This window comes from Hemicordylus capensis, chromosome 4 (assembly GCF_027244095.1).
Source record: "Hemicordylus capensis ecotype Gifberg chromosome 4, rHemCap1.1.pri, whole genome shotgun sequence".
NCBI lineage: Eukaryota > Metazoa > Chordata > Lepidosauria > Squamata > Cordylidae > Hemicordylus > Hemicordylus capensis.
Window position 1 is genome coordinate 165,705,922 of NC_069660.1, and position 24,686 is coordinate 165,730,607.

The 24,686-nt window shown below is 46.3% G+C and overlaps 1 protein-coding gene across 4 annotated transcripts in view; it reads left to right on the forward strand.

The window, feature by feature from the left end:
• HMGCS2 (3-hydroxy-3-methylglutaryl-CoA synthase 2) overlaps positions 1–24,686 on the forward strand; it is a 28,341-nt gene that overhangs the window by 2,102 nt on the left and 1,553 nt on the right. For 2 of the 4 annotated variants that reach the window (XM_053247983.1, XM_053247982.1), the window contains exons 2-10: positions 1,096–1,174; positions 1,323–1,553; positions 4,737–4,862; positions 7,659–7,823; positions 11,906–12,074; positions 13,847–14,017; positions 20,988–21,094; positions 23,293–23,418; positions 24,333–24,476. In XM_053247983.1, the coding sequence (XP_053103958.1) occupies positions 1,096–1,174; positions 1,323–1,553; positions 4,737–4,862; positions 7,659–7,823; positions 11,906–12,074; positions 13,847–14,017; positions 20,988–21,094; positions 23,293–23,418; positions 24,333–24,439 (1,281 nt within the window). In that variant the 3' untranslated portion in view covers positions 24,440–24,476. Of the gene's footprint in view, positions 1–280; positions 456–1,095; positions 1,554–4,736; positions 4,863–7,658; positions 7,824–11,905; positions 12,075–13,846; positions 14,018–20,987; positions 21,095–23,292; positions 23,419–24,332; positions 24,477–24,686 lie in introns of those variants that run through there. The other 2 variants (XM_053247984.1, XM_053247981.1) reach the window with 2 other exon arrangements.

Consider the following 24,686-nt stretch of genomic DNA (forward strand, 5'->3'; position numbering starts at 1 on the left):
GAGCCCACACGAGCAGGCAAAGACTGTAGCTGGGAGCGGGAGGAGGATGCCCTCCCCGCTGCATCCCAGGGTGTGCTGTACTGCTGGACTGAACCAGTGTGGTGACTGCTCACATTACAGCACCCACCACACTCAACACAGCCACTCTTTCCCCTCAGCTCGCTGCCAGAAAAGGTGGTAGGCCGGGGTGGGGTGGGGTGGGGAGGCTTTTAGCCCGGCAACAATTGCCCAGATGGTCACCTGCCAAGGTTAAGCGAACCACAGGCTTGCTTAACCTTGGCCAAAGGCAAGGTTCAAAGTCAGGTTGTGGGGGAGGGCAGTGCTGGGATTCAGCTGGATCCTGGTGCTGCACATGATCAGCCTCTCTGTCTCACTCTCACTTCCCCCATCTGTGAAATGGAAAGAACTGCGAATAACACCCTGAGGGGGTTGTGAGGACAAAAATAGTAGGCATTGTAAGTCACACTGCAAAACTGATACTATAGAAAACATGAGTGGCAGCAGTAATTGTGGCTAATTGACCCTAAGGTACAGGTTTGAATTAAAATGGACTATGACTCTGAGGTTCCCTCACTCCACCCACAGCAGAGAAGGCCAGGCAGATTGATCCTGGGGACCGTCCCTTTTTGACTCTCTGGAGAGAAAACAGTACTGCTGCTTTGAAGGTCTCTGCCACGGGGGCATTCTTCTGAGACAAACAAGGCCCCTTGCAAGCTGCTTTCCCCTGTTAACTGGGCAAAGAGGCACCTTTTTAATGTGGTGAATCTCTTTTCTTAGCAGGGGGAGAGACACTGGCCCTATCCACCCACAGCACAGTACCCCCAGTGACTGTTGCTGGTGTCTGTCTTGTGTGTCTTTTTAGACTGTGGGCCCTTGGGAGACAGGGATCCATCTTTCTTATTTACTTACTTATTTCTCTATGTAAACCACTTTGGAAACTTTTGTTGGAAAGAAGTATATAAATATTTAATATTGTTGCTGCTGCTGCTCCTGGGGTCTGCTTTGTAAGGGTGGGTGTACAGTCATGTGTGCCTCTTAGGACATTAAGGTTCTTTGTGATCTGTGAGGAAACCCTATTCTCTGCTTGCCTTGCAGTTTCTCCACAGATTCTGTGCATCACCCAACCCAGACTGTCTCCTCATGGCCCAAGGATGTGGGCATCCTTGCTCTGGAGGTATACTTCCCTTCCCAGTATGTAGACCAGGTTGAGCTGGAGAAATATGACGGGGTAGATGCAGGGAAATACACAGTGGGCCTAGGTCAGAAGCAGATGGGCTTTTGTGCAGCTCATGAGGACATCAACTCTCTGTGCCTGACTGTAGTGCAGCGTCTGGTGGAGAGGAGCCACCTTTCCTGGGATTCTATCGGCCGGCTGGAGGTTGGCACAGAGACCATCATTGACAAGTCCAAGGCTGTCAAAACAGTTCTGATGCAGCTCTTTGAGGATTCTGGAAATACAGACATTGAAGGCATTGACACCACCAATGCCTGCTATGGAGGCACAGCCTCCCTCTTCAACTCAGCTGACTGGATGGAGTCCAGCTCCTGGGATGGTAAGTGATTGGACTGGCCTGGATGTTTCTGTGTGTCTGATTCTTGAAAGACAATCACACTGGCAAACTGGCATAGCACTTGGGCAGACAAGCTGATCCTGTGCTGTGACCTTCACTAGACCAGTGGGTTCCTAAGACCAGAGTAAAGTCAGTCATGTAGGTGCAACCCTGCACACTCCCAATAACATACTGTCATATGCTGAACCATAATAAAAACCATAGTATCAGCAGAAACAAAAGATATCATAACCATGCTGACATCCACGTACACAGCATCCCTGCAATGCCATCACCAATTACATTTTTAAACATTAGTGTTATGTTGGCTACCCTTGTAAGAAGGCACATTTTTGTTAGAAGAGTCATATTGAGTTCTTTTTAAAAAAATAGATTTAAGAATCCAGAGTCCATTTATTCTGCAGTACCCTGGAATATGGAGGTGGTAGTTTGCATTCCAATACTAAATTGCCGTGCAAGTGGGACAGGGCCTTCTCTGTTCATGCCCCCAGGTTCTGGAATACTTTCTCCCTGTGAAGGCCTGCTCTTTGGCATCTGTGGCTGCTTTTAAAAAACAACTAAAGACCATTGTATTGTTTAGGCTTTTACTTCTTAGGGGCTGCCGGGTCTCCCAGCTCTCCTGCTTCTGTTTGTCTTTTTTATGGGTGTGTGTGTGTGTGTGTGTGTGTGTGTGTGTGTGTTTAATGGGTTTTTACCATTTAACTGATTTTTAAGGTTTTAAATATGATTTTAACTGAGTTTTGTTTTAAAATACAGTAAAATAAACAGTCAAGCCACTTTTGTAAACCCCCTTGGGATGCCTTACAAAAGGTAGTATAAAATTTGAACAATAAATAAACAAACACTGGGCAAACATGCTCAGTCTTTGTTCTGTTCCTGAATGCCTGTGATATTCACTTAGTTAGTGGAATATTCACGTTATTTTACTGGAGACAATGCTCCTGTATCTGTTGGAAGTGAAGGACTATAAGCTGTCTCTTGTCTCAGTGACATAGGAGGACAGACTAGTGAGTCAGAGGGCTAGAGGGTCAAGACATTGGTCATCCCTTCTCTACTGCTCTGACACTATCCCTTTGATATGTGTAGATTGCTAATCTCGGGGACTTACTTCCTTCCTCTATCCCTTCTCTTCCCATCTCCTCACTTTCCTATCTAGAATGCAGTTCTCTAATAAATACCACTTATATTGATTTGAAACAGTTCATAGATTTGAAACTGTTTTTGAGGTTTAGGATTCTTACCTCCAGACTGTTAGTAGTCTCGCTTACTTGGGTTGTTGAGCATGTTCAGTGGATTTATCTTTGAGCATGCTCAGAATGTCTTTTTTTTTTTAGCTGTAAGCCACAAGATGGATGCTGCTTGAAGTGTGTGCTCATATGAACTCCTTTGTTAATTAAAATTAACCCTGGACCACACATGATGGCTATATATTACAGTGATAAGTGAAAAACCCTTCTTTTGAGCAGAAAGCTCAGCCACAGTGTCTCCTAGTGGTAAGAGTACAAAACTGCAAGGGTGGTAATTATTTTCTGCTAGCCAAGCACATGCTGCCCTTTGGCAAAACATGCAGCACTTTGCTGCAAAAGGAGGACAAAACTTCCACCGTATATAGACAGAGATGTTAAACCATGGCTTCTCCCCAAGCAGCTTTAGGAACTGCAGCTCACTGAGCAGGCCCATAAAATTTGTCATTCAGACCACCAAATTTACTTTGCCCAGCTGTACTTAAATAGGCCTTTATAGAACTGAGATGTCAAGCTATGCGATAGAGTATACTGGAAGGCCAGTATTCCAAGACTAGCTATGAACTGCACCTGTGTATAAGATAGGGTGAAGAATCTTATTATTTCCCTGTGGCTGCAGCGGAGGGGGAGGTCAGGCAGCTGGGCAGGATGGGTGGGCTCCATCATTTGGCCGAGATCGACTGTCATCTGGCTCCGCTCTCCAAACTCGATCCATCTGCAACCATTCAATTTGCAGCCAGCCAGCCACCATGGAAATTTTAATGCATTTATTGTACATTCCCCAGTCTGAAAAATGATACCTTAGACCTGGAAAAGGTACAGAAAATAGCAATAAAAATTATCGGGGGTGGGGGGGTGGAGCCCCTTTCTTGAGAAAAAGGCTTACACATCTGAAACCTTTCAGTTTAGGACAAAATTACCAAGGGGGCTGTCCATGACAGAGTTTTCGGAAACGATGCATATGGAAAAGAGGAATTTTTCACCTTCTCTCATAATACTAGCACTTGGGATCATCCAATGAATTTGATCAGCAGGAGATTCAGGACACCCAATAAGAAAGTCCTTCTTCATACAAGACATACTTAATACATAGAATTTGCTGCCACAAGAATGTGTTTGATGGTCATTGGCTTAGATAACTTCAAAATGGACTAAACAAATGCATGGAGGATATGTCTGTCACTGGTTATTAATAGCTAAATAGCTGGCCAAAGCCTGCCTCCATGTTCAGAGGCAATATTCAGATGGATGTGAATACCACATGCTGGGGGGAAAGAACAGGGGAGGGCTGATGTCTATATGTGCTGCTTGCAAGATTCCTGAAAGAAACTGGCTGGTTGGTCTAATCCAGCAGCACTTTCCCTTTGTTCTTGTGTGCCCTTAAGTGTGCCGTTGAGTCGATTTCAACTCCTGGCGCCCACAGAGCCCTGTGGTTTTCTTTGGTAGAATACAGGAGGGGTTCACCAAGAGAGATTTAGGATTTACCATTTCCCTCACAAGTCTGCTGAGGCAGACTGCAGCCTTCACAGCTGCATCTTTTTAAAAAAATGCTTAGGGGAAAACGACAGTGTCTCATCTAGTCTGGCACTAAGTCAGTCCCTTCTAAAAAGCCAGCTATATTGAAGCCTTTGTCCTTGTCCTGAACGGAAACTGAGCAACTCCTCACTTTTTGCAGGGTAAGATATGCGTGATAAGGCTGGGGGGGGGGGTTTCCAGTAAAATGAGGGGGAAGACTCAAATGCTTGGGGTGTGTGTGTGTGCACATAGATCCTCGTGATACCTGCACATAGATACTCGTGAGTAATGCTGGATTTGTCTTCAAATAAAGTCTCCAGTTCAGTATGTTTTAATGAAAATCAAGATGAGCTTTGTCTGCTTTCCTCATTGTGTTGATCCTTTGATCATGCTCTTCCCTTACCAGGACGCTATGCTTTGGTGGTCTGTGGTGATATTGCAGTCTACGCTACTGGGAATGCACGACCAACAGGTGGAGCAGGAGCTGTAGCTATGCTGGTTGGACCAGATGCCCCTCTAGCTTTAGAGAGAGGTCAGTATCAACAACATCCGGTCATCTAAAACTGTCCAGGGATTTCAGCCACGAAGCAGTTTGTTGCTGTTGATGTAGCCACACATGGGACTCTTCTGCACTGGCTGCTGAAGCAGGTTGCATGAGAAACCATTATCTTTCTTTCTAAAAAGAAATCAGTTGAGAGTTGACCCTATGACAACATGCTTCCTGAATCCTGCTGCAACAATGCAAAACATGGTGACCATTGCATTCAGCATGCCGACACAATGCCAGGCCACTACAGTGTGAAAAATTGTGGCACACTGTGTGCAGTGTGGGCAATGTGAATGTCTTGAAAGGGCAATGTGAATGTCTTGAAAATACATCAGAACTGCTGATGTGCTTGATTGCAATTGCAGAGGACCGCCAGGATAGTCAGATATGGAATTCTGTCAGACTTCATAAACGCTGCTGTGTGCATAGCAGCCAGATTAAATATGCATGAATTCATGCATTGAATGTGCTGGGCTGGAGAGTCATAGAAGTCTTGCTGCTGGGAAAACAAATCTATGTCGGCAAAATGTATCCATGTCTCAACTCTCACAGATTCCAGAATGTGGAAGGCCTTAGCAAGTGAGGGAGTGGGGGCTCATTGGCAGCTACCCTTCCCTTTCACACTCCAAATGGCCAGCTTTGCATCGGGAACAATGGATCCCTTATGCCTGATACATTAGCATGCTTCAGCCACTCTCAGAGTAGCTGCTTTTGTTTCATGTCCAAACCAACCCTACTTCTCCCCACCCTCTGATTTTCAAGAGTAATTTTTGTTTTCTGCTGGGCATGGACACTTTCCGGACAAGTCCAGTATTAGCTCAAGGCTGGATTTTCTGGGAAAGGCCATGGCACAGCTGTCATACATTTGGGATTAGGATGAGGGGCTAGTTCCAAATCAGAAAATGTGATGTTGAAGTCAGGGGCATAGGGAGTTTACCTGCAGCTGGAGGATCAAGTCCCGCCCATTTTTATTTTTAATCATGCACTTTGCGCATGTGCACCCCAAGCCACACACCCTGCATCCAATGGCAGACATAAGAGGTGTGTACCTTGCAGAATTTCCCCAGTCAATGGACAGGGAGCTCCTTTCCCTGGCTTTGTGCTGGCTGGGCTGTGGGGGAAAGCCGAGCCAGTCAGTGTTTCAATGAACCGCTAACTGGGAGGATGGGATTGAGTCTGAATTGACCCTTTCCCAGGCATGGCCAAGTTAACCGCTGCAGAGTTTCCCCAGTCAGTGGTTTGTTGAATCACTGACTGGGAGCTCCTTACTCTGCCTCTGCGCTGGCTGGGCTGTCGGGTAAAGCCCGCAGTGTTCTCCCACTGGTTCTGGATGCTGCCATTACTAACAATTTGTCTCCATTGATTCTTTCTCTCTACACAAAAGGATATACAGCACATCTTCTTGAGATCTTTAAAATGAGAAGGGACTCTAGCTTTAAAGATTTGTCCAAATACTTGTTGTCTCTGGAACTTTTACCTTTGCCTTGCTGGTGTCCACAAAGGTAAACTCTGCATTCACAATAAGGCTTGGAAACAGAGGTCAGAAGGAGCCACTTCCCAACCAGAATTTCTTTACAAACTACTCTCTCCTCTAGATATAGAACTCCTGACATTCTAGTGTAAGTGCTGTGCCAAGGCAAGACTGGCCAAAAACAGAGGGACAGAATTAAAGCATCAGGATATTGGTGGGTTTTTGTGTGTTTTTAAAAAGAGCATTTGCTGATGCTTAAATTCTGTGGCTGACATCCTAAGATATGCTCGCACTCCTAAGGGCTGCAGGGGTGCAATAGGAGCCCTTGTGCAATTCCCCCTGTCCTCCCCATGCATGAGCGCAGTTGCACAAGAGGCTTTACAGTTTGGAGACAGAGTGCTCCCGTAAAGCTTTGCAGGATTGGGAACATGGCAGGCACTGATCTTCAGGGACATGTTTCCAGACTTGCAAAGACCTTCCAGAACATGGGGAGCACTCCAGACTCTAAAGACTCTTGTGCAATCGTGCTCACGCAAGGCAGACAGGGGGAATTGCACAAGGGCTCCCATTGTGCCCACCCCCACAGCCCTTAGAAGTGCCAGCACTTGATTAGTCAGGATGTTGGCCTGTGCCTCTGTTTCTTTATGGGGTTTAAAAAAAAATCAGCTATGCCCTTCACCGCCTAAACTTTAAAATACTACTGGTCAGAGAGTGCCAAGGTGTTCTTTAATATTTCAGAGTAGTTTGAAGAGTATCTCATGGCTGCCAAAGAACAGACCTTGACCTCATTCCAGACCAATTTCTATGTTTTAGTTCTTCCTGTTATAACAGAAACTATGTCTTGTTAAATTATGACAACTAAGGGATTAAAACACACACACACCTCAATTAGGGTTTTACCCTTCATGATAAAAATTGGGGATATACATAAATATTTACCAAATGAGTATTTTTATTACTCATAAGAAGTTTGTGATAATAATGCACAAAGATGACTATAAGAGGGATGAGTCCCAACTGCTTGGGCCTATATCATAGTGTACAATGTTTCATTCAACCTGGGGATTATTTTGGTGTTTTAATTATGGGAGAAAGCTAGCAGGGCCTCAATAGACCCTAGAAGTCCCACTCCAAGACTCTCCCAATTTTAGCCAAATCATGCCACCCATACCCTTATAAAAAACAGTAGTGTAGGAGAGCATCCTAAAAAGTAAGGGGGCTGGACCCCGTCTGTTATTTGAGAACTGGATTATTCCCCTTTTTACTATTGTTAATGCTTACTAGGAAGTGTGTGGTTTCTTCCTCCCAAGGTCTCCGTGGAACTCACATGGAACATGTCTATGACTTCTATAAACCAGACTTGGCTTCGGAGTATCCTATGGTGGATGGACAACTCTCCATTCAGTGCTATTTCCGCGCCCTGGATCGGTGCTATGCCACATATCGCAAGAAGATTGAGAATCAGTGGCAGAAAGGTCTGTGCTGAAGAATAGTGGGCTTTGGATTTCCTCATTGTCTCCCCTACCCCTTTGGTGTCTGACTCCACTTCCTGGGGATGGATCTACATTTGAACCTACATAAGATTCTCTTCAGAGGTGGAGGGTAGTCAATCATAAGGGAAAAAGATAGTGGAGGACAGGTCTATGTATGGCTACTATTCTGGTGGCTATAGGCCACCTTCAGTCTCAGAGGCAAGTTGCCTCTAAATTCCAGTTGCAGGAAAGTAACTGCAGGAGAGAGGGCATGCCTTTACCTTCTGCCTTTGGATTTCTCAAAAGTGTCTGGTGAGCCCATGTGAAACAGGATCCTGGACTAGATAGGCCTTCAGCCTGATCCAGCAAGGCTGTTCTTATGTCCTTCTAGTGGCCCACATACTGTGCAAGTGTTCTGTGGGCAGTTTCCAGGCATTAAAAAAAACAAAAAACACTTAGTTGCGCAAGAACACTGTTCTTCAAATGCTCAAAATTATACAAACGCAGTTGTGCAACACAGCCTTTCTTCCCCGTGGCTGTTGTGTCAGCTATCTGTGTTTGTGCAAGTTTAATCATTTGAAGAATAATGCTCTTGAGCAACAACGGTGTTTTTGTGTGTTTTTTAAATGACTGCAGCCGCGCAAATGGTGCAGAAAGTGCCTGCAGTGAACATTGTAACCTCGCTCCCCCTCACCCATATTGAGGGAAGAAACTGATTGCTGCCTTTATGCTAGATTCCTTGCTCAGGTGGTTGGAAAGGCAGAAAGGTGAGAGAATTCCTGGATGCTGGAAAACTAGAGTAGGATAAAATCCTCAGTACCGGGAATTTGACAGCAGTATTGTAGAAGAGGGCAATATTCATTGGGGAAGACTCTGTGGAGAGTAGCAGTGGAGTCTGCAGGGAGTGTCTTTGGAAGGGAGAAGAGAAATGGGTACACTTTATCAGGGACTGGGTCTGGGTTCTAGGAGAGTCTGGACTGTGCATTTTACATTCCTTATTAATGTAATAAATTATGTTTCTTGTGTATGACTGCACAAATGTTCTTTTAGAACTACATTTTTAAAAAGAACTACATAAGTTGTGTGTGCTTGCAAAATTAAAAAACAACAATTTCGCAGGAGGGAAAAATTTTTAATTGGGAAACAGTGGTGGGAAGGGTTAATTTTGCTGCCCTGGTGCTGCTACCCTGAGCCAATTCCCACTTCCACCCCTTAGACTTGGATCTTCTGCATCACAGGATTTGGAGTTCAATCTCTTTTTTTATACCTTGCTAGTGGATTTTCACTCAATTAGCATTCAAACTTTGCTCTTTGCACCACATGTCCAAAAGAAGTATGTGGCGCCTAGGCAATTTTCTGTGTTCAGCAAATATCCTACTCTCTGAGAGTAGACCAATTTTACCCCGAATCATGTGTACAGCTCATGATTAACTGATGTTTTATGAGGATGCACGCTGTATTAACCAAAAAGTTTGATCTCTGAAAGAGAGCTGATTTTTCTGTTGAAACGTTTGCTGAATTGTTGAGATTCCATTTTGCAGCCCTTCCATCTATGTCTTTTCAGCAAGGGCAGAGCCACCATTGGGTGAACAGGTTCAAAGAATCTGGGCCGCCACCAATCAAGGGCCGCGCCTTGCAGCCCCAACACGCCCCCCCCGCGTCTGACAGCAGACGCGGGGGTGCTGGGGGTCCTGAGCAGGGGCCACGCAGACCCCATTCGGGAGTTAAATTGCCACTGCATTTGCAGCGTGGCCAGGAACGGCTCTTCCCTGCCTTAAAGGCTGCCTTCCTGGCCGCACTGTGAACACAGCACCAGCCAGACTCTTAACTCCCAAATGGACCCGTGCTGCTCAATTCGGGAGCCAGACCATGCCCCCCTCATCTGATGTCAGATGCGAGGGGGGCGGGATGAGCGGGGCCGCCACGGCTGGACGCAGGCCACTGCTGCCTGCTTTTCAGTTATGTCATCTTAGTGCTGCTTTTATGGCAAAATTATATTCATCCAGATCGACAAAAGCAACCTTCCCCTGAAACTTCAAAAACAGCAGCTAGCCAAAAATTCCACTTGTGCACTTCCCTCACACTGCCACAAAAGATCCTTAGCAGCAAAAAAAAAAAAAAAAAAAAGCCATGCAAATAATTCTGGGGAAGCAGAGGACTGCATTCTAAGTGATGCAGGGGCTGGATTCCCTTGGACCCAGGACAGGAGGAGGATGGCTTTGTTCCAGTCCCTGTGATTGGAGCAAGAGTAAAGGAGGGCTGAGAGTGCTCAGATCTCCTTAATCTCCAAACTGATTATTTATTTATTTGTTTGTTTACATTTTATATCCCGCTCTTCCTCCAAGGAGCCCAGAGCGGTGTACCACATACTTGAGTTTCTCCTCACAACAACCCTGTGAAGTAGGTTAGGCTGAGAGAGAAGTGACTGGCCCAGAGTCACCCAGCCAGTCTCATGGCTGAATGGGGATTTGAACTCGGGTCTCCCCGGTCAGACTCCACTCTGCTGCTTTTGCAGAAAGCATAGCAGGGTCAGATTCTCTCCTCATTCATCCACCAAAGTGTATGGAACTTGGGAAGAAATTAAGGCTGTTCTCACAAGCAGCCCAGCCCAGGCTAGGGCAGCCCAGCCTGGGTTGGGCTGCTTGTTTGGAGTGCCAGGATCAAATTCAATCCCAGTGCTGCTCTTGTGAGTAGCCTGACTTTAGCCAGGGTTTAAGGGCATGAGCACACCCTTAACCCTGTGGTCAGGGTCGTGTGTGTGCTCGTGCTGCATGCAGCCTGAGTGCACACAGAGTTGGGCACATACGGCGCCTGACTCACAGGGGATTCCCCCGATCCACCAGTGCAGATTGTGTGGGGGTATGATCCATGTATCCCACCAATGAACATGGATCATTTGTGAGGAAGGCAGGTTCACCCCTGGTCCCCCCACCCACAATGTGCTGCCCTCCCTGCCCCGGGATTGGTCATAAGAATAGCCTTATTCACTTTTCCTTGCAATCCAAGCCCCAGTGATCACTTAACCAAAAAAGTTAAGTGACTAGGATCAGCTGTAACAGAATCTTGTGCTGATCAGGGCATTAGTCTAGAAGACCTTCAAGGTCCCTTCCAATTCTCAGTGTTAGAGACTTGATAGTGGAAATCAAAGGATAGACCAGAGACAAGAAGAAACTGTGCGAATGAGACACTATAGAGGAGGGGAGAGAAGGGTAGGGGAAGGAATGTCTTTGCCTCCTGCTCTCTGTCCCATTTCCTCCTCCACCACCCCATAAAGGCATGTAGAACATTACTTGACATCAGTGGTGGAGCGTGACTGCCAGTGGCCTGTGTGCGGCCGCGGCAGAGGCCCCGCTCACCCCGCCCCCCACGTCTGACATCAGACGCCAGACGTGGGGGGGCATGCTCTGGCTTCCGAACAGAGCCACAAGGCTCCGTTCGGCAGCAGATGGAGTCTAGCTCCTGAAGGGGCCACACGGCCCCTTCAGGAGCTAAATTAAGGTTGGTGCTACGTTTGCAGTGCAGCCAGGAGCGGCTCTTCCCTGGGAAGAGCCGCTCCTGGCCACCTTCATTTAGCTCCTGAAGGGGCCGCACAGCCCCTGCAGGAGCTACCTAGGCTGGCCATTTAACTCCTGAAGTGGCCATGCCGCCCCTTCAGGAGCTACTTAGGCTGGCGCTGCATTCGCAGTGCAGCCAGGAGCGGCTCTTCCCTGCCTTAAAGGCAGAGAAGAGTCGCTCCTGGCCGCACCGCAAATGCAGTGGCCATTTAACTCTTGAACGGGGGTCACGCAGCCCCCGCTCGGGAGGTAAATCAGCACCCCCACGTCTGACGTCAGACGCAGGGGGTGTGTCAGGGCTGTGAGCCACAGCCCCTGATTGGGCCTGGCCTGCGTTCTTTGAACCCGTTGGCCCAATAGTAGCTCCGCCCCTGCTTGACATTGATAGTAGACTTCAAGGAGAGAAGACTTCAGATAGTGAGAGGAGAGACATAGTGTGTATCATTCCATTATTGCCATCATCTTTCTCTCTTTCCCTCCCTGGGTGGTTTACACCTCCCCAACTTCTCAAACCCTTCTACCTGGAGGCAGCTGGGATCAACAAGCAGTGCACTCTTGAAGACTTCCAGTTCATGATCTTCCACACACCCTTCTGTAAGCTGGTGCAGAAATCTCTGGCACGAGTGCTACTGAATGACTTCCTTTCGTCCTCCAAGCCTGATACTGAGAGTGGAATCTACAAAGGGCTGCAAGACTTTAGGTTAGTGGAAACTGTTAGTGGAAGCTTCCCTAACAATGTAGGCAGGCAGGAGTTATTGTTTCTGAAGGGCTGTCATGTAAAAGAGGAAGGGAGCTTGTTCTCTGTTCTTCCAGGGCGTTTTTCAGATTACATGCTGCAACTGTACTCACAACATTTCCACCAAGTGCCCCTCCATATTCCCTGTGTTTCCACATTGTAAATGTGCTGCAGGGAAGTAGCTGTATTTTTCCATTGTAGGAAGCCTTTCCCCACATTTTATGCATTGCAGCGTTTTGCAGTATGGACAGTTCTTCCCCACTGCCTGCCCATGCTTGCTTCCTCCAGTCCCTCGCCGCGGAGAGAGAAACAGGCAGGGAGAAATCTCAGCTTTCCCCTCCTTTCCTCCCCACAGATCCCAAACCACACACCTTCCAACATAACTTGAGCTTGTCAACACAAAAGGGGAGGGGAGAGCAGCTGAGAAGATTTCTGAATCCAACCCTTTCATGTGCACTTTTAACTGAAGAGGAAGCCCATTGAACTAAATAATTTACTTCTGTGCAATCCAACTTGCTTAAGATGTGGCTCAAGATGTGGGGCATAATATAGAAATGGCAGCCTGGGAAAAGTTATGGGGAAATGATTTAAAATTCACTGCATGTTATGCTTTAAAAGAAAACTATTATAAAATGATGTATAGATGGTACTTGACACCAAAAAAATTGGCGTTAATGTACAAAAATGTTTCAAACAAATGTTGGAAGTGTGGACATTCTGAAGGTACTTTTTTTCATATGTGGTGGACCTGTGGGAAGGCTAAAGCCTACTGGGATATGATATATAATGAATTAAAGAAAATATTTAAAATGACATTTCCTAAGAAGCCAGAATCCTTCCTACTGGGAATAACACAAGGAGCAATTCCTACAAATAACTTAACACTCTTCATGTATGCTTCCACGGCGGCCAGAATAATATATGCACAGAAATGGAAGAGTAATGAACTGCCTTCAAAAGAAGATTGGCTGATAAAAATTTTGGAATATGCGGAGATGGCAAAACTTACAACACTGATAAGAGACCAAAACTTAGAATGTTTTAAAGAAGATTGGAAACCATTTTTGTTGTATCTAAAAAATTATTTTCCTACTATGGATCTTACCGCAGGATTCGAAATTTAGAAAAAAATGCAGGTTGGGAAGATTAACTGTGTTTGTAAGGGTTTAAATTTATGTTTTGAATTATTATTATAGCAAGGGTAAATTTTATAGTTGATCTTTCATGAAGAGAGGTGTGCGAGAAGTCCATTTCCATTTATTCTGTTTGTTATGAATGCTCGTAATAATATTATTGTTAAAATCAATAAAAATTGAATTTGGGGAAGAAGAAAAAAGGAAGCACATCAGGAAGAATTTCCTAACGGCCATCTGCCAGAGGAGCTGTAACATTTGTATGCACTGAGCAGAGGGTTGTGCTTGAAGACCTCCAAGGTCCCGACTTTAAAATCCGATGATGCTAGGAGTTGGGAATGGAGTCGTAGTGGCAAACAAGGTGCTGCTGCCTCTAATTCCTGGCAGTTCTAGTACTGCCTCTTTAAAACAAAAAATAATGTCCCACACCCTTCAAAAGCCTGTGTATCGCCCTTCATGGGAGCATGAAGGGTGATATTCACAAGCCTTTGAGGGATGGGGGACATTATTTTACTGCTGGGCTAGTTGGAGGCAGCATGGAACTCGATAGGCGGGGATTACTGTAGCAAGCAACCAGCACTAAATATCCATCTTTCCTTTTAGCAATGTGAAGTTGGAGGACACTTACTCCAGCAAGGAAGTGGACAAAGCTTTTCAGAAGGCCAGCATGGAGCTGTTCAGTCAGAAAACCCAACCTTCCCTCTTCCTCTCTGCTCGCAATGGCAACATGTACACGCCATCTGTGTATGGCTGCCTTGCATCTCTGCTGGCACAGTGAGTTGTACTTTCTTTTTCTTCTAGTGATGCAGGCCTATCACAGTCTTCCCTCCCTCTTCAGCAGCAGATACCTTCCTCTCCCAAGTGGATCCAGATCCCTATGATGAGGATGTAGATATTGCAAAAATATTAGTGTTTTTAAATCAGTATAGCAACTAATGCTTGATCAGCTGAAATCTCTGCTTTTTAAGATTTCTCTTAAATGGCAGGATGTAGAAATGGATTCTCTCAGTGACGGCTGATGTTTTTGCCACCTCCTAGAGCAGCCATATCATTTCCAAATATGCACCATGGATTGGTTGCTCATGCTCCAAAGCCCATGCCTCTCCTCACTTTCCAAGGTATTTAGAAAACTCAGACCTGATGTACACTTTATATCCCACAACAGAAAATCAGTACCTCCCAACTTAATTCCCTTAAGGTGAAGTGTGCCTTCAAGTTGATTTCGACTCCTGGTGCCCACAGACCCCTGTGGTTTTCTTTGGGACAATACAGGAGGGGATTACCATTGCCTCCTCCTGCGCAGTATGAGAAGATGCCTTTCAGCATCTTCCTCTATCGCTGGTGCCCGATATAGGTGTTTCCCATAGTCTGGGAAACATACCAGTGGGGATTTGAACTGGCGGCAACCTTCTGTTTGTTAGTCAGGCATTTCCCTGCTGCGTCATTAGGTGGCTTAATTTCCTTTAAGCAGCCTTAAGTTAAGTGCCATTGTTTTCAATAGAGCAATGGCTCTGAATGTTTGCAGGGCATGGGCAGGGGTGGGCAGCTGTACCCATCCCTCCAAACCAAACAAACATATACAATTTTCAAGAAGGGAAACTTAGAGCTTAATCAGAAGAATGAGAGACAGCCATTTTCTCTGAGGAGAAACTACTCCTCCCTGCTGCTGCAGTCTCCGGTCTTCTGTGATTGGCTAGAATAGTATCAGTCAAACTATTCTGATTGCTTGGAGGTGCTCTAACCACAGCTCCCCCAGAGGAGAAAAAGGTAGTAGTGGGGAAATACACAGCCTGTAGTAGGAATGTGCCTGAAACTGATTCTGTATATTGTTTCGAGCTAGAAACAAAACACAGACGGCGGGAAAGTTTTAATCAAAACAGCAGTCAACCTGGTTGTTTTGACAGAACAAACCTCGAAACATTTCAAGTGTTTTGGCCATAGGGAACAGTGGAGAAACTTGAAACACCCCATTGTTCCCCATTGGTAACTCCTGGGTGTAGCAGAGTATAACAGAGCAGAAACTGAGGCTTGTTAAGTTTATTGAACAAAGTTACTAAGTTTTATTACTCATCTGTTACCAACAACAGTCCTACTCTTGAGTCATCCTAACAGAAAAATAACAGTCCCAAGCATCCTGTAAGAAATATAAAGTGATCAATCAGTCTACAGAACTGATGATTGAAGCAAACATTCTAAACTCTACCACATACCTATAGACAGATGGGTGGTAGGGCATGATGGGTGATGGCCACCCTACACCCCCCCAAAAATGGGGAAGCAGGCAATGTTTAACATGTTTTTAATCTTTCCCTCAAACTCCCACAGGATCACAAGCCAATCAGAAGCCAGTGCCAGAAAACCAATCAGCAAGAGAAAGACAGGCCTCCAAAATGGCACTCAAAATGTCAAAACGTTTTGAATTGAAGCAGGATTTTTTTTGTTCTGAGCTCTAAACAGGCTCTTTATTTAAATGATGCTTTGTTTCAAGCTTAAGACACTCGAAACGGCCGGTTTTGATTTGAAAGTTTTCGATGTTGAAATGGTTTGCACATTCCTAGCCTGTAGCAATCAGTCTGTGTATTTTTTTAACCTTTTGTTTCCTATGAGGGGGCCAATGCTTAGAGTGCTCCCAAGCAATCAGTAGGCAGGATAGCTTGATGGACACCTATTGTGGCCAATCATGGAAGACAGGAGGCTACAGCAGCAGAGAGGAAAGGAGAGGAGGGGTTGAAACAAGCTCCCTTCTCCTCAGAGAAAATGGCTGTATCCCATTCTTCTGATTAAGCTGTAGGTTTTCTTTCCTGATCGGTTTATTTGCTTGCTTGATGTGCTTGGTTACCTCCTCCCAGCCAGACGCCCCAACCCTTGCTAATTGACTGTTCCTGCCCAGCAGGGTTTACTTTTCTTTTTGTCTTGTATCCCCCATCCAGTTACCTCTTTTCCCTACTCTTGCCCAATGGGCTTTCTTTTTTCCTTCTTGCATCCCCCACTCCACTACAGCCACCTCTCCTCCCTTCTTTTGCCTGACTGATAGTATTTCTCTGTGAAGATTTTCTTTCTCCCACTTCTGCTGGGGCCGGAGCCAAGAAGGCAAGGAATAACAGAATTCACAGTTCAATTTGAGAGTGTTCTCTTGTTGAAAACTGCTGCACTTTTAAAGCTGAAACGTTTGTTGTTACTGTGGATGGTTAATATGGGCAGACATTCTTCATACATGACATGATCCTAAATGCAGGAAGCTTGTTTTTGTTCTCAGGTTCATTAAGGTTAATTTTAACTTCATCCCATTCCTGCAGCAATTGTTTTGCTTTCTCATCCTTTACTTCATCTCTAGCAGGGGGGCACCAGCTCTGAGGTTATTGTTGAGGTTGTTATTATTTCAATTTCTATACCGCCCTTCCAAAAATGGCTCAGGGTAGTTTACACAGAGAAATAACAAATAAGATGGATCCCTGTCCCCAAAGGGCTCACCTTCTAAAAAGAAACATAAGGCAGACACCAGCAACAGTCACTGGAGGTACTGTGCTGGGGGTGGATAGGGCCAGTTACTCTCGCCTTGCTAAATAAAGAGAATCACCATGGTAAAAAGTGCCTCTTTGCCCAGTTAGCAGGGGTAACTGCTAATTCCCAGGTTAATTCCCCAGTGCAGGTGTAACTTTGCCAGTTTCCTCAGAAACAGCAAGTAACTGAGTCCCATGATAGCTTACTCCCAAGTAAACATGCACAGGAGTGTACATGCCCCCTTGAACGTTGTAGTGCTTCCTGTAAGAAAACACGCAGACACTCAGGCTTGCCAGTCTGCCCAGCTGTGAGCAGTCAGTTGCATGGGTCAGCCTGCTGTGGAAAAGTAATTGCACTGAATGGGGTTCTTTGTGGTTCCAGGAAATGGGGTGTGGGGGGGGAGCCCCCACGGGATTAATCACTGCCATGTACTAAAATGAGTGACAAGACTGCCCACTGAAAACTGAAGGTCCATGGGAAATACTGAGAGCCATTAATACCATCTGATATGCCTGGCCTATAGAAATAAATGCATTAATGTTTAGTATATCCCTTATTAACAATAAAATACAACCATAGCAAAGTAAGGTACATAGAGCAATAAAAACTAAGGAGAGCTTAACAGAAAGAGAGCCTGCAACTATTGTATAACAAAGATTACGACTGGTATCTCTTCCCCCCTGCTCTCCGCACCCCCAGCCCCAAGGACCACAAGCTGCCACTGGATGAGAGCTAAACAGCAGTGTGAGGAAACAGAAAAGGAGAGGAGACTGAAAAGCAGGACGCTGGGATGGAGGGATGCAGTAAGGAAGAAATGCTGGGAAAGGGGCTGAAAGGAAAGGAAAACGAATGGGAGAAGGAATTGTAGGAAATACTGAAAGAAATGGGGGGCGGGGAAAAGAAGGAGGGAAACAGAAGGGGGAGAATCAATCTGGAGAAGGAAAGTGGCGGGGGAGGGAGAGATGATTTTATTATATGTTTTTTATTTTATTGTTCAATTGTTGTGAGCTGCTTTGTGAGTTCTTGAACTAAAAGTTGGGACTGAAGTATTTTAAATGAATAAAAACTTATGTTTCCCTTTTTAGTCAGACACAGAGTACCAGGCTGGCATTCACAGAACTGCTGTTAATACTGGGAAGTTGTTATAGAAATATTCAGAAAAGCTGAACCTGCGCAGAGCATCAAAGCTAGTGCTTTATTGCTCTGCAGTTCCTCTGTTTGGATCCAGTGCTTAGATCGTGGGTCCACTTGCCTCTTGGCACCATCATGGCGCCCAAAACATGGATATTAAGCACAGGTTCTCATTATTTTTACATCAGTTAGCCCAACATGATCACATATCACTTCCATGTTCACATATGACACTGTAAAGAACCATTTTTACACTTATTCTATCAACTCCACTATCAAATCTCAGCTCACATCTGTGATCTGTGGGAAGCCCTGCCTCCTCCTCCTCCTCCACCTCCTGTTGCTGCCGTTCCATCCTGTTTGAGAAGTCATGCTTTTTGTGGACTCAAAAGTGATAGAAACATTGATGGGTTCATATAGGGTTGCAGAGCATCTGTGCACTATCTTCCCATCTTTCTTTCCCCCCTTTATTTTTATTCTCTCTCTCATTTAGCTCTTTTGTCTATCTCCTCTCCTCCCGTGTCTCTCTCCTCCTCCGCCCTCGTTTCTGCCTTTCATTTTCACTCTTTCCTTCCCTTTCCCCCCTCTTCTGACTGTCTCTCTTTCCCTCCCTTGTGGGTTGCCTCGCAGGCCTCTGAGCACAGGGGCTGGCTCCTCTCCTTTGCCAGCAAGGAAGGGAAGGGTGCTTCTAGGAGAGCTGTCATTGCAAAGATCCCGCTCTGAGTGCAGAGGGCTTGTGTCGGTGTAAGTGTGTCTGTGTAGCTTGTTAGACTGGGTCCGCGTTACCCTCACATGTGTAGCTGTCTGAAGCATGAATTTCTTTCTGTTCTCTCTTGGGTATCCTCACCTCCCCAATGCTGTGTGTTTGTGTGGGGAGATCTCTCAGATGCTCTGTGTGTGTGTGTAAGACATACAGAAGGCAGTTGGCGTGGTGACAGTCTCACGTTCAGCTGCTCTCCCTGTCCTCCCCCCCACCCTTGAGTGTTAGGGGAGGGCCATGTGTTTTAGTTTTGGGGCTTCACCCCAAAACATCCCGTGTCTGTGTGTATGTGTTGTGTGCTTGCCCTTTATTGAATGTTCCCACCACCGGCGCTGCTCCGCCTCCCCCCCCCCGAGGACTACACATCCCAGGATCCTCTGCTGCGGCGGCGGAGGGCTCAGCCAATCGGAGGCAGCCTTGACATGTCAGGGAAAGGCGGGGCTGGGCCAGCCGCAAAGGCGGACTCGGCAGTCGGCAACTGCACTCAGTGCGGGGGATGGCAGACAGAGCGGAGCGGGGGGTGGGGGAGATTTGGGAAAGCCCTGTTTTGCACAGCTGGGTCTTCCGTACTTAGAACCGGGAGCTGCGAGGGGAGGGGGCAGCAGGGCCCCTTAAACTCCCTCTGAAAGAATGTCTCAGTGCTTGGCAGTCCAGAAAATAGAAACCCTAAGAAAACACACTGGAAGCTTGTTTAGCTGTCTGTTCTGCTTGATAATCCAGACCAACATCATTGTTCAAATCCCTAACTTAAATGTTCCCAGTGCTTATATAAATTCTTGGGCAGCTCTCTGTGATAGCATTTCCCCTCAACAGAGCATCTGCATTGTTCAAAAGAAACAGAGCTTCCCTTTATCCCCAGACTGGTGCAAAGCACCAAGAGCTCTGTCTGTGACCTCCCTTTCCTATTCTTGCCTGGTAGAATCTGATCCACACAAATGTGGCCAAGGCAGAGGGTCGCCACAGCACAGCACTGCAGACTGCAAGTTTGCCTCCAATTGCTTAAGCAGTGCTTCCCCGATCCACCCCCAGTCCAGCTCCTTGTGCCACCTTCCCCACACCCCAGCCACCTCCTGCCTTACGGGGTGGCAGGGGAGGCTGTGAAACCTCCTTCCTACCCCCCCACCAACTAATTCACCCCCTGCTTGCACCTCCCCTGCCTTAAGCCATAGAGAATGGGCTTTCTCCACCACCACCGCTTTCTTTCTCTGCCTGCCCATCCATTCACCTTTTCTTCGCTGCCACTATCACTTTTCTCTCCCCCTCCTGGCAGCTCGTTTGCAAACTCTCGTGAGAGCTGCCACGCATGGGATTAACAACGGGTACGCCTTAGAGATAGATAGATAGATAGATAGATAGATAGATATGTCTAAAGAAATGGTGACTGTAACCTTAGCTATAGGAAGTTAGTTTAGCAGTATTGATAAGAAACAATGTGTGTTGTTGACTGCTGCCATCAGCTTGGCATTAAAAGTAATGTCTGCTGTCAAGTCAATTTCGACTCCTGGCGCCCACAGAGCCCTGTGGTTGTCTTTGGTAGAATACAGGAGGGGTTTACCATTGCCTCCTCCCGCACAGTATGAGATTATGCCTTTCAGCATCTTCCTGTATCACTGCTGCCCGATATAGTACCAGCGGGGATTCGAACTGGCAACCTTCTGCTTGTTAGTCAAGCATTTCCCCACTATGCCACTCAAGGTGGCAGCTTGGCATTAGGGTTACCATATTCAAGCTTCCCAAACCTGGATGGCCTAATTTGCATTTTATTTATTTATTTATTTGACAGATGTGTATACTGCCTGCCACTACCCAAGTCTCTAAGTGGTTTAGAACAATAAAACAAACCAATGACTGCAGAGAAACTGCGGAGCCAATGGCAGGAGGCAAAGCCGCGGAGCCTTCCTTTCTTTCCCCTCCCTCTCTTCTCTCCCTTGTGATTAGATCCAGAGTAAAATTCGGGCAACCCAGGTGGCGCATTTGAAATCCGAGTAAATCTAGGTGCAATCCTGCAGCCGGGTGGAGCTGCTAGAAAATCCGGGGGCTACCCTAAATTCCGGGGGACATGGCAAGGCTACTTGGCATCCTGATGTATGCCTCAAATCCATTTTGCAAGACATGTTTCAGACCCTTCATTTCCAACCCTCAATTCCTGTAACTCGGTGGTATCTCATCAGGTTTCTTGGTAGGGATGTGATTCTGCACAAAGGTTCACATAAGTTTGTTTTTATGCAGTGTAATTTTTGGTTGCACCTCTTCTATTAAGGATCAGTCACTTCTAGTGCAGGCTGGGGAATGAAGAAATGTGGCTTTTTCCTCCAGAACTTTCTGTTAATGGTTTCCTTTGAACTGCTGCAGGTACTCTGCCCAGCAGCTAGCTGGCTCCAGAATCGGCGTCTTCTCCTATGGTTCAGGACTGGCAGCTAGCATGTTCTCCCTGAAGGTGTCCCAGAATTCTGCCCCAGGTGAGTCTCCTATTGGTGTGGAGCTCTCTTTTTGTCTTTCCCCTGAAACTTTGGACCTCTTGGGGTATCCTAAAATCCTTTGAGCTGCTCAAATGGCCACATTCTGTACCTCCTGCATTCTACCTGAGCCACTTACTCTTTCCTCCTCCCCCGGTAGTAGGGTTGCCAACATTCCACTGCCCGAATAAGGGACATGATGAGGCAGGGAGCATGCAGGAGTAATTGGGAGCCTCTGTTTGTGTTTTTACCACTTTCAACTTAAACTGCAGTGTAAGTTACAATTTAGATTGATTCTCCTCAGCTTATATAAACCACTTGCGATGTTCTCTCTTAGGGTCTTTCGCTGACCTCCATGTGTTTCTCACCCACAGCATCCACCACCACACACACACACACCCCTCTCCCTCCAAGGGGCCTCCAAATGCTGGTCTGAGAATGCTGGCCTGAGAATGCTGGCAGAGAGGGGCCAAAAGTGGTGAGCCCTGGTCCCGTTGGTCTGTTCACCTCACAGACCTGCTGGGGTAATAACCAGTCTCTGCCCTCTTTATGGATCCCAGGGCTCTTGCCAAGTCGAGCTCTCTCTGTAGACTGGTGCTGGCCCTTCATCATTGGCCAGCACCTCCTTAAATAGCATCTGACATCCCATGCAAGTCTCGTGGGATCTCTGTTGGTCTTGAGATCCCACTCTGAGATCTCACAAGAGTTTGCCAGGTTTCTCCAAGATTCCATCCCTTAAGGACAGGCTCTCTTCCACCCCGCCCCCACCTCCTGCCCCCACCCCCTGCCAAGGGCCAGGTAGGATGTACCGATTCCCTTGTCTTGAGGGGCTCTTTGACTCAGCATGGCGACAGAGGGTTAAGGTTCTTCGAGTGTCCTCATTCAGTCGGCCCAGCTTCCACTTGCATGATTTTCATAATCCTAATACCTGGATAATGCTAAGGTAGCCAGTCATTGATGGTTGTTAATGTTAATGTTTTTGTTAATGTCCACAACATGGGACTCTTGGCAACCCTAAGCCTACAGTCCACCAGAGCCTCAGCAGACTCTGGTAGGGAGGGAAAAGGGAAAGGAGTTGGAGCTAATTAATTACTTCATTATTAGTGAACATAACTGGTTTGACCTGAGCTATAGGTTCTTCCCATAAGCTGAAAATAGGGGACAAATGGCATCCCATAAGGGACAAACAATTCTGGGCCGAAATAAGTGATATCCCTGCTAATAAGGGACTGTTGGTAACCCTACCCAGTAGTGTCATTCCAACTCGTGATCTGGGATAGATGCAGGATGCAATGATGTGTGTGTGGGTGGGTATCAGAATACTCATGGAACAATACACTGATGTCTGGCTGTTGCTAGAAAGATCTGTATGCAAGAGCAGGCAGGAATCTAATTTCTTTCTTTTAGATATCTTCTGCAGTGTAGTCACTACAAAAGCTTTGCATGTAATGTTTTCCAAACATATTCATGTGCACTCCTTAATGTATAAAAACCTAAAATCAGATTTGGCCCCTGGCATTTGGGGTGGTGAATGCAGTTAGAGAACAGCTCTAAGGCACTTTCTTGAGTTTAAATGTTGCTTGCTCTCTCTACAGGGTATCAAAAGGTACTTCTGTACAGTATGGAGACTTTGCAGTCACCCTGGGGAATCCATACTGCTTGGCACTGCTGGTTGGAGTCAGTTTCCAATTAAGGGATTCATGGTCTCATCTCCCAGTTCCTGCAGTGAGGAGGCAGTAACAATAGCAGCATGAGGGGCAGACACATCCTACATGAGGAAGCAGCCAGGGAGGTTGCTCTTAAGTTCTTGAGTCCTGTTTCTGTTTCAACAGCCATCTAACAAATGGCAACTCCATCACACACTGTATAGGGATAAGGGTGTTCTGGACATCTGCAGTTGGTTAAGTGGGCATTATTGATGGTGCCCCTCCTCCCCTACCTGAAGAGGCTGCTTTCAGCCCTGGCATGGTGGGTTGGGTGGTCATCAAGTTGGTTTTGCAGTCTGGAACACTCTTTCAGTTTTGGAATCTGAAAACGCAGGCAGAATCTGAAATGTTCTAGGCCAATTAATTCATTGTGTGGCAAGCAGTGATTGGCTTGTAGGGGAAATGTTGTCCCAGGAAAAATGGAATTGTTGGGGTCTCTGAAAGGATTAGGAAGGATCAACACTAACTGGAATGTGTGTGCCCTCTCTCTTCCAGGCTCACCCCTGGAAAAGTTGGTATCCAGTCTTTCAGATCTGCAAGCTCGGTTGGATTCTCGGCAATGTGTCTCGCCAGAGAAATTTGCTGATATTATGAAGCTCAGAGAGGACACTCATCATCTGGGTGAGGACAAGAAAAAAAATGAAGGGTAGCTTTAGCTTTCCACTGGGCACTGCAGTGGTGTCTGCACGCCATACCACAGGGTACTGGGAATATCCACGAAACCAAAAAGCCAACTAACCACCAAAATAACTATTGTATTGTCAGAAGTCAAACTTTGTAAGGTAGCTGGAGGGAAGATTGTAATCACTAGTAGGAAGGAACTTATTTTTTTGTTTGTGGATGTTTCCTGCAAAGCCACAGGAACTCTGCATTCTTGATTTGCCTACATGCACTCTCCTGTGGCAGAAACAGATTTAAGTCCCTGGATTTGGGAATTGGTGAATGTTCTTAAAGAGCACCTTGAAGGCATTTTCTTGAGCTTGAATGCTTCCCTCTCTCTGCATAGGAGGTAAGAGCACTTCTGCACAGCAGCCAGACTTTGCAGTTTCCCCAGAGAATGCGAGCTGAAATACAATGAACCCATAATATTTTGTACCTCTGGGGTACAAAGTGTGAGGCCACGACCTCTAAAATGACCTTCCCCCTTTCTTAGCCATTTGGTCTTATTATTGCTAAGCTCAGTGAAGAGTCACTTGGTAGCTTTAGGGGTCAAAAAGATAATTGTTTGCTTCCCCAGCACACCAGATACTCTTCTTCCCAGGTACCAGAACACAAGATTAGAGTGTAAACATTGGGATCTCTCCTGTGTGTCTGAAGGGGAACCATCATTTCTAAAGATCTCTTCTTCATTTCCTCTGCTAACATCCTGTGATTCCTCCTGAGCCACCTCTCATCAGCAAATGAGCACAATGGAAAGCAGAGTTTGTGTCCACAGGCTACCTTGAGAGATATTCTGGGTGACTCTCCACACCGTTAAGACACCTGTTGCCCCAATCCCTTCCTACAAGCACACCTTTCATTTTGTCTTTCTGCAGTGGACCACACTCCCCATGGGTCCAAGGAGGATTTGTTCCCAGGAACCTGGTACTTGGAACGAGTGGATGACAAGAACCGCAGGAAGTATGCACGGAAACCAGTCTAAGGGGAAAACCAAAACTGCCACTAGCAAAGCTTTCCTGGTAGGTTGGAGTCCTGAGTCAAGAAGCACCAGATGGAAATGTGCAGATGAGTTGGAGTGGGCTTTTATGAGAGAGAGAGAGAGAGAGAGAGAGAGAGAGAGAGAGAGAGAGAGAGAGAGAGAGAGAGAGTGAGTATGACTCTTGGTAAAGGGAGCAAATTATTTCCTGGGTGCAATGTCTTTCCCTCAGAAAAACTTCTCCAGTCCATGT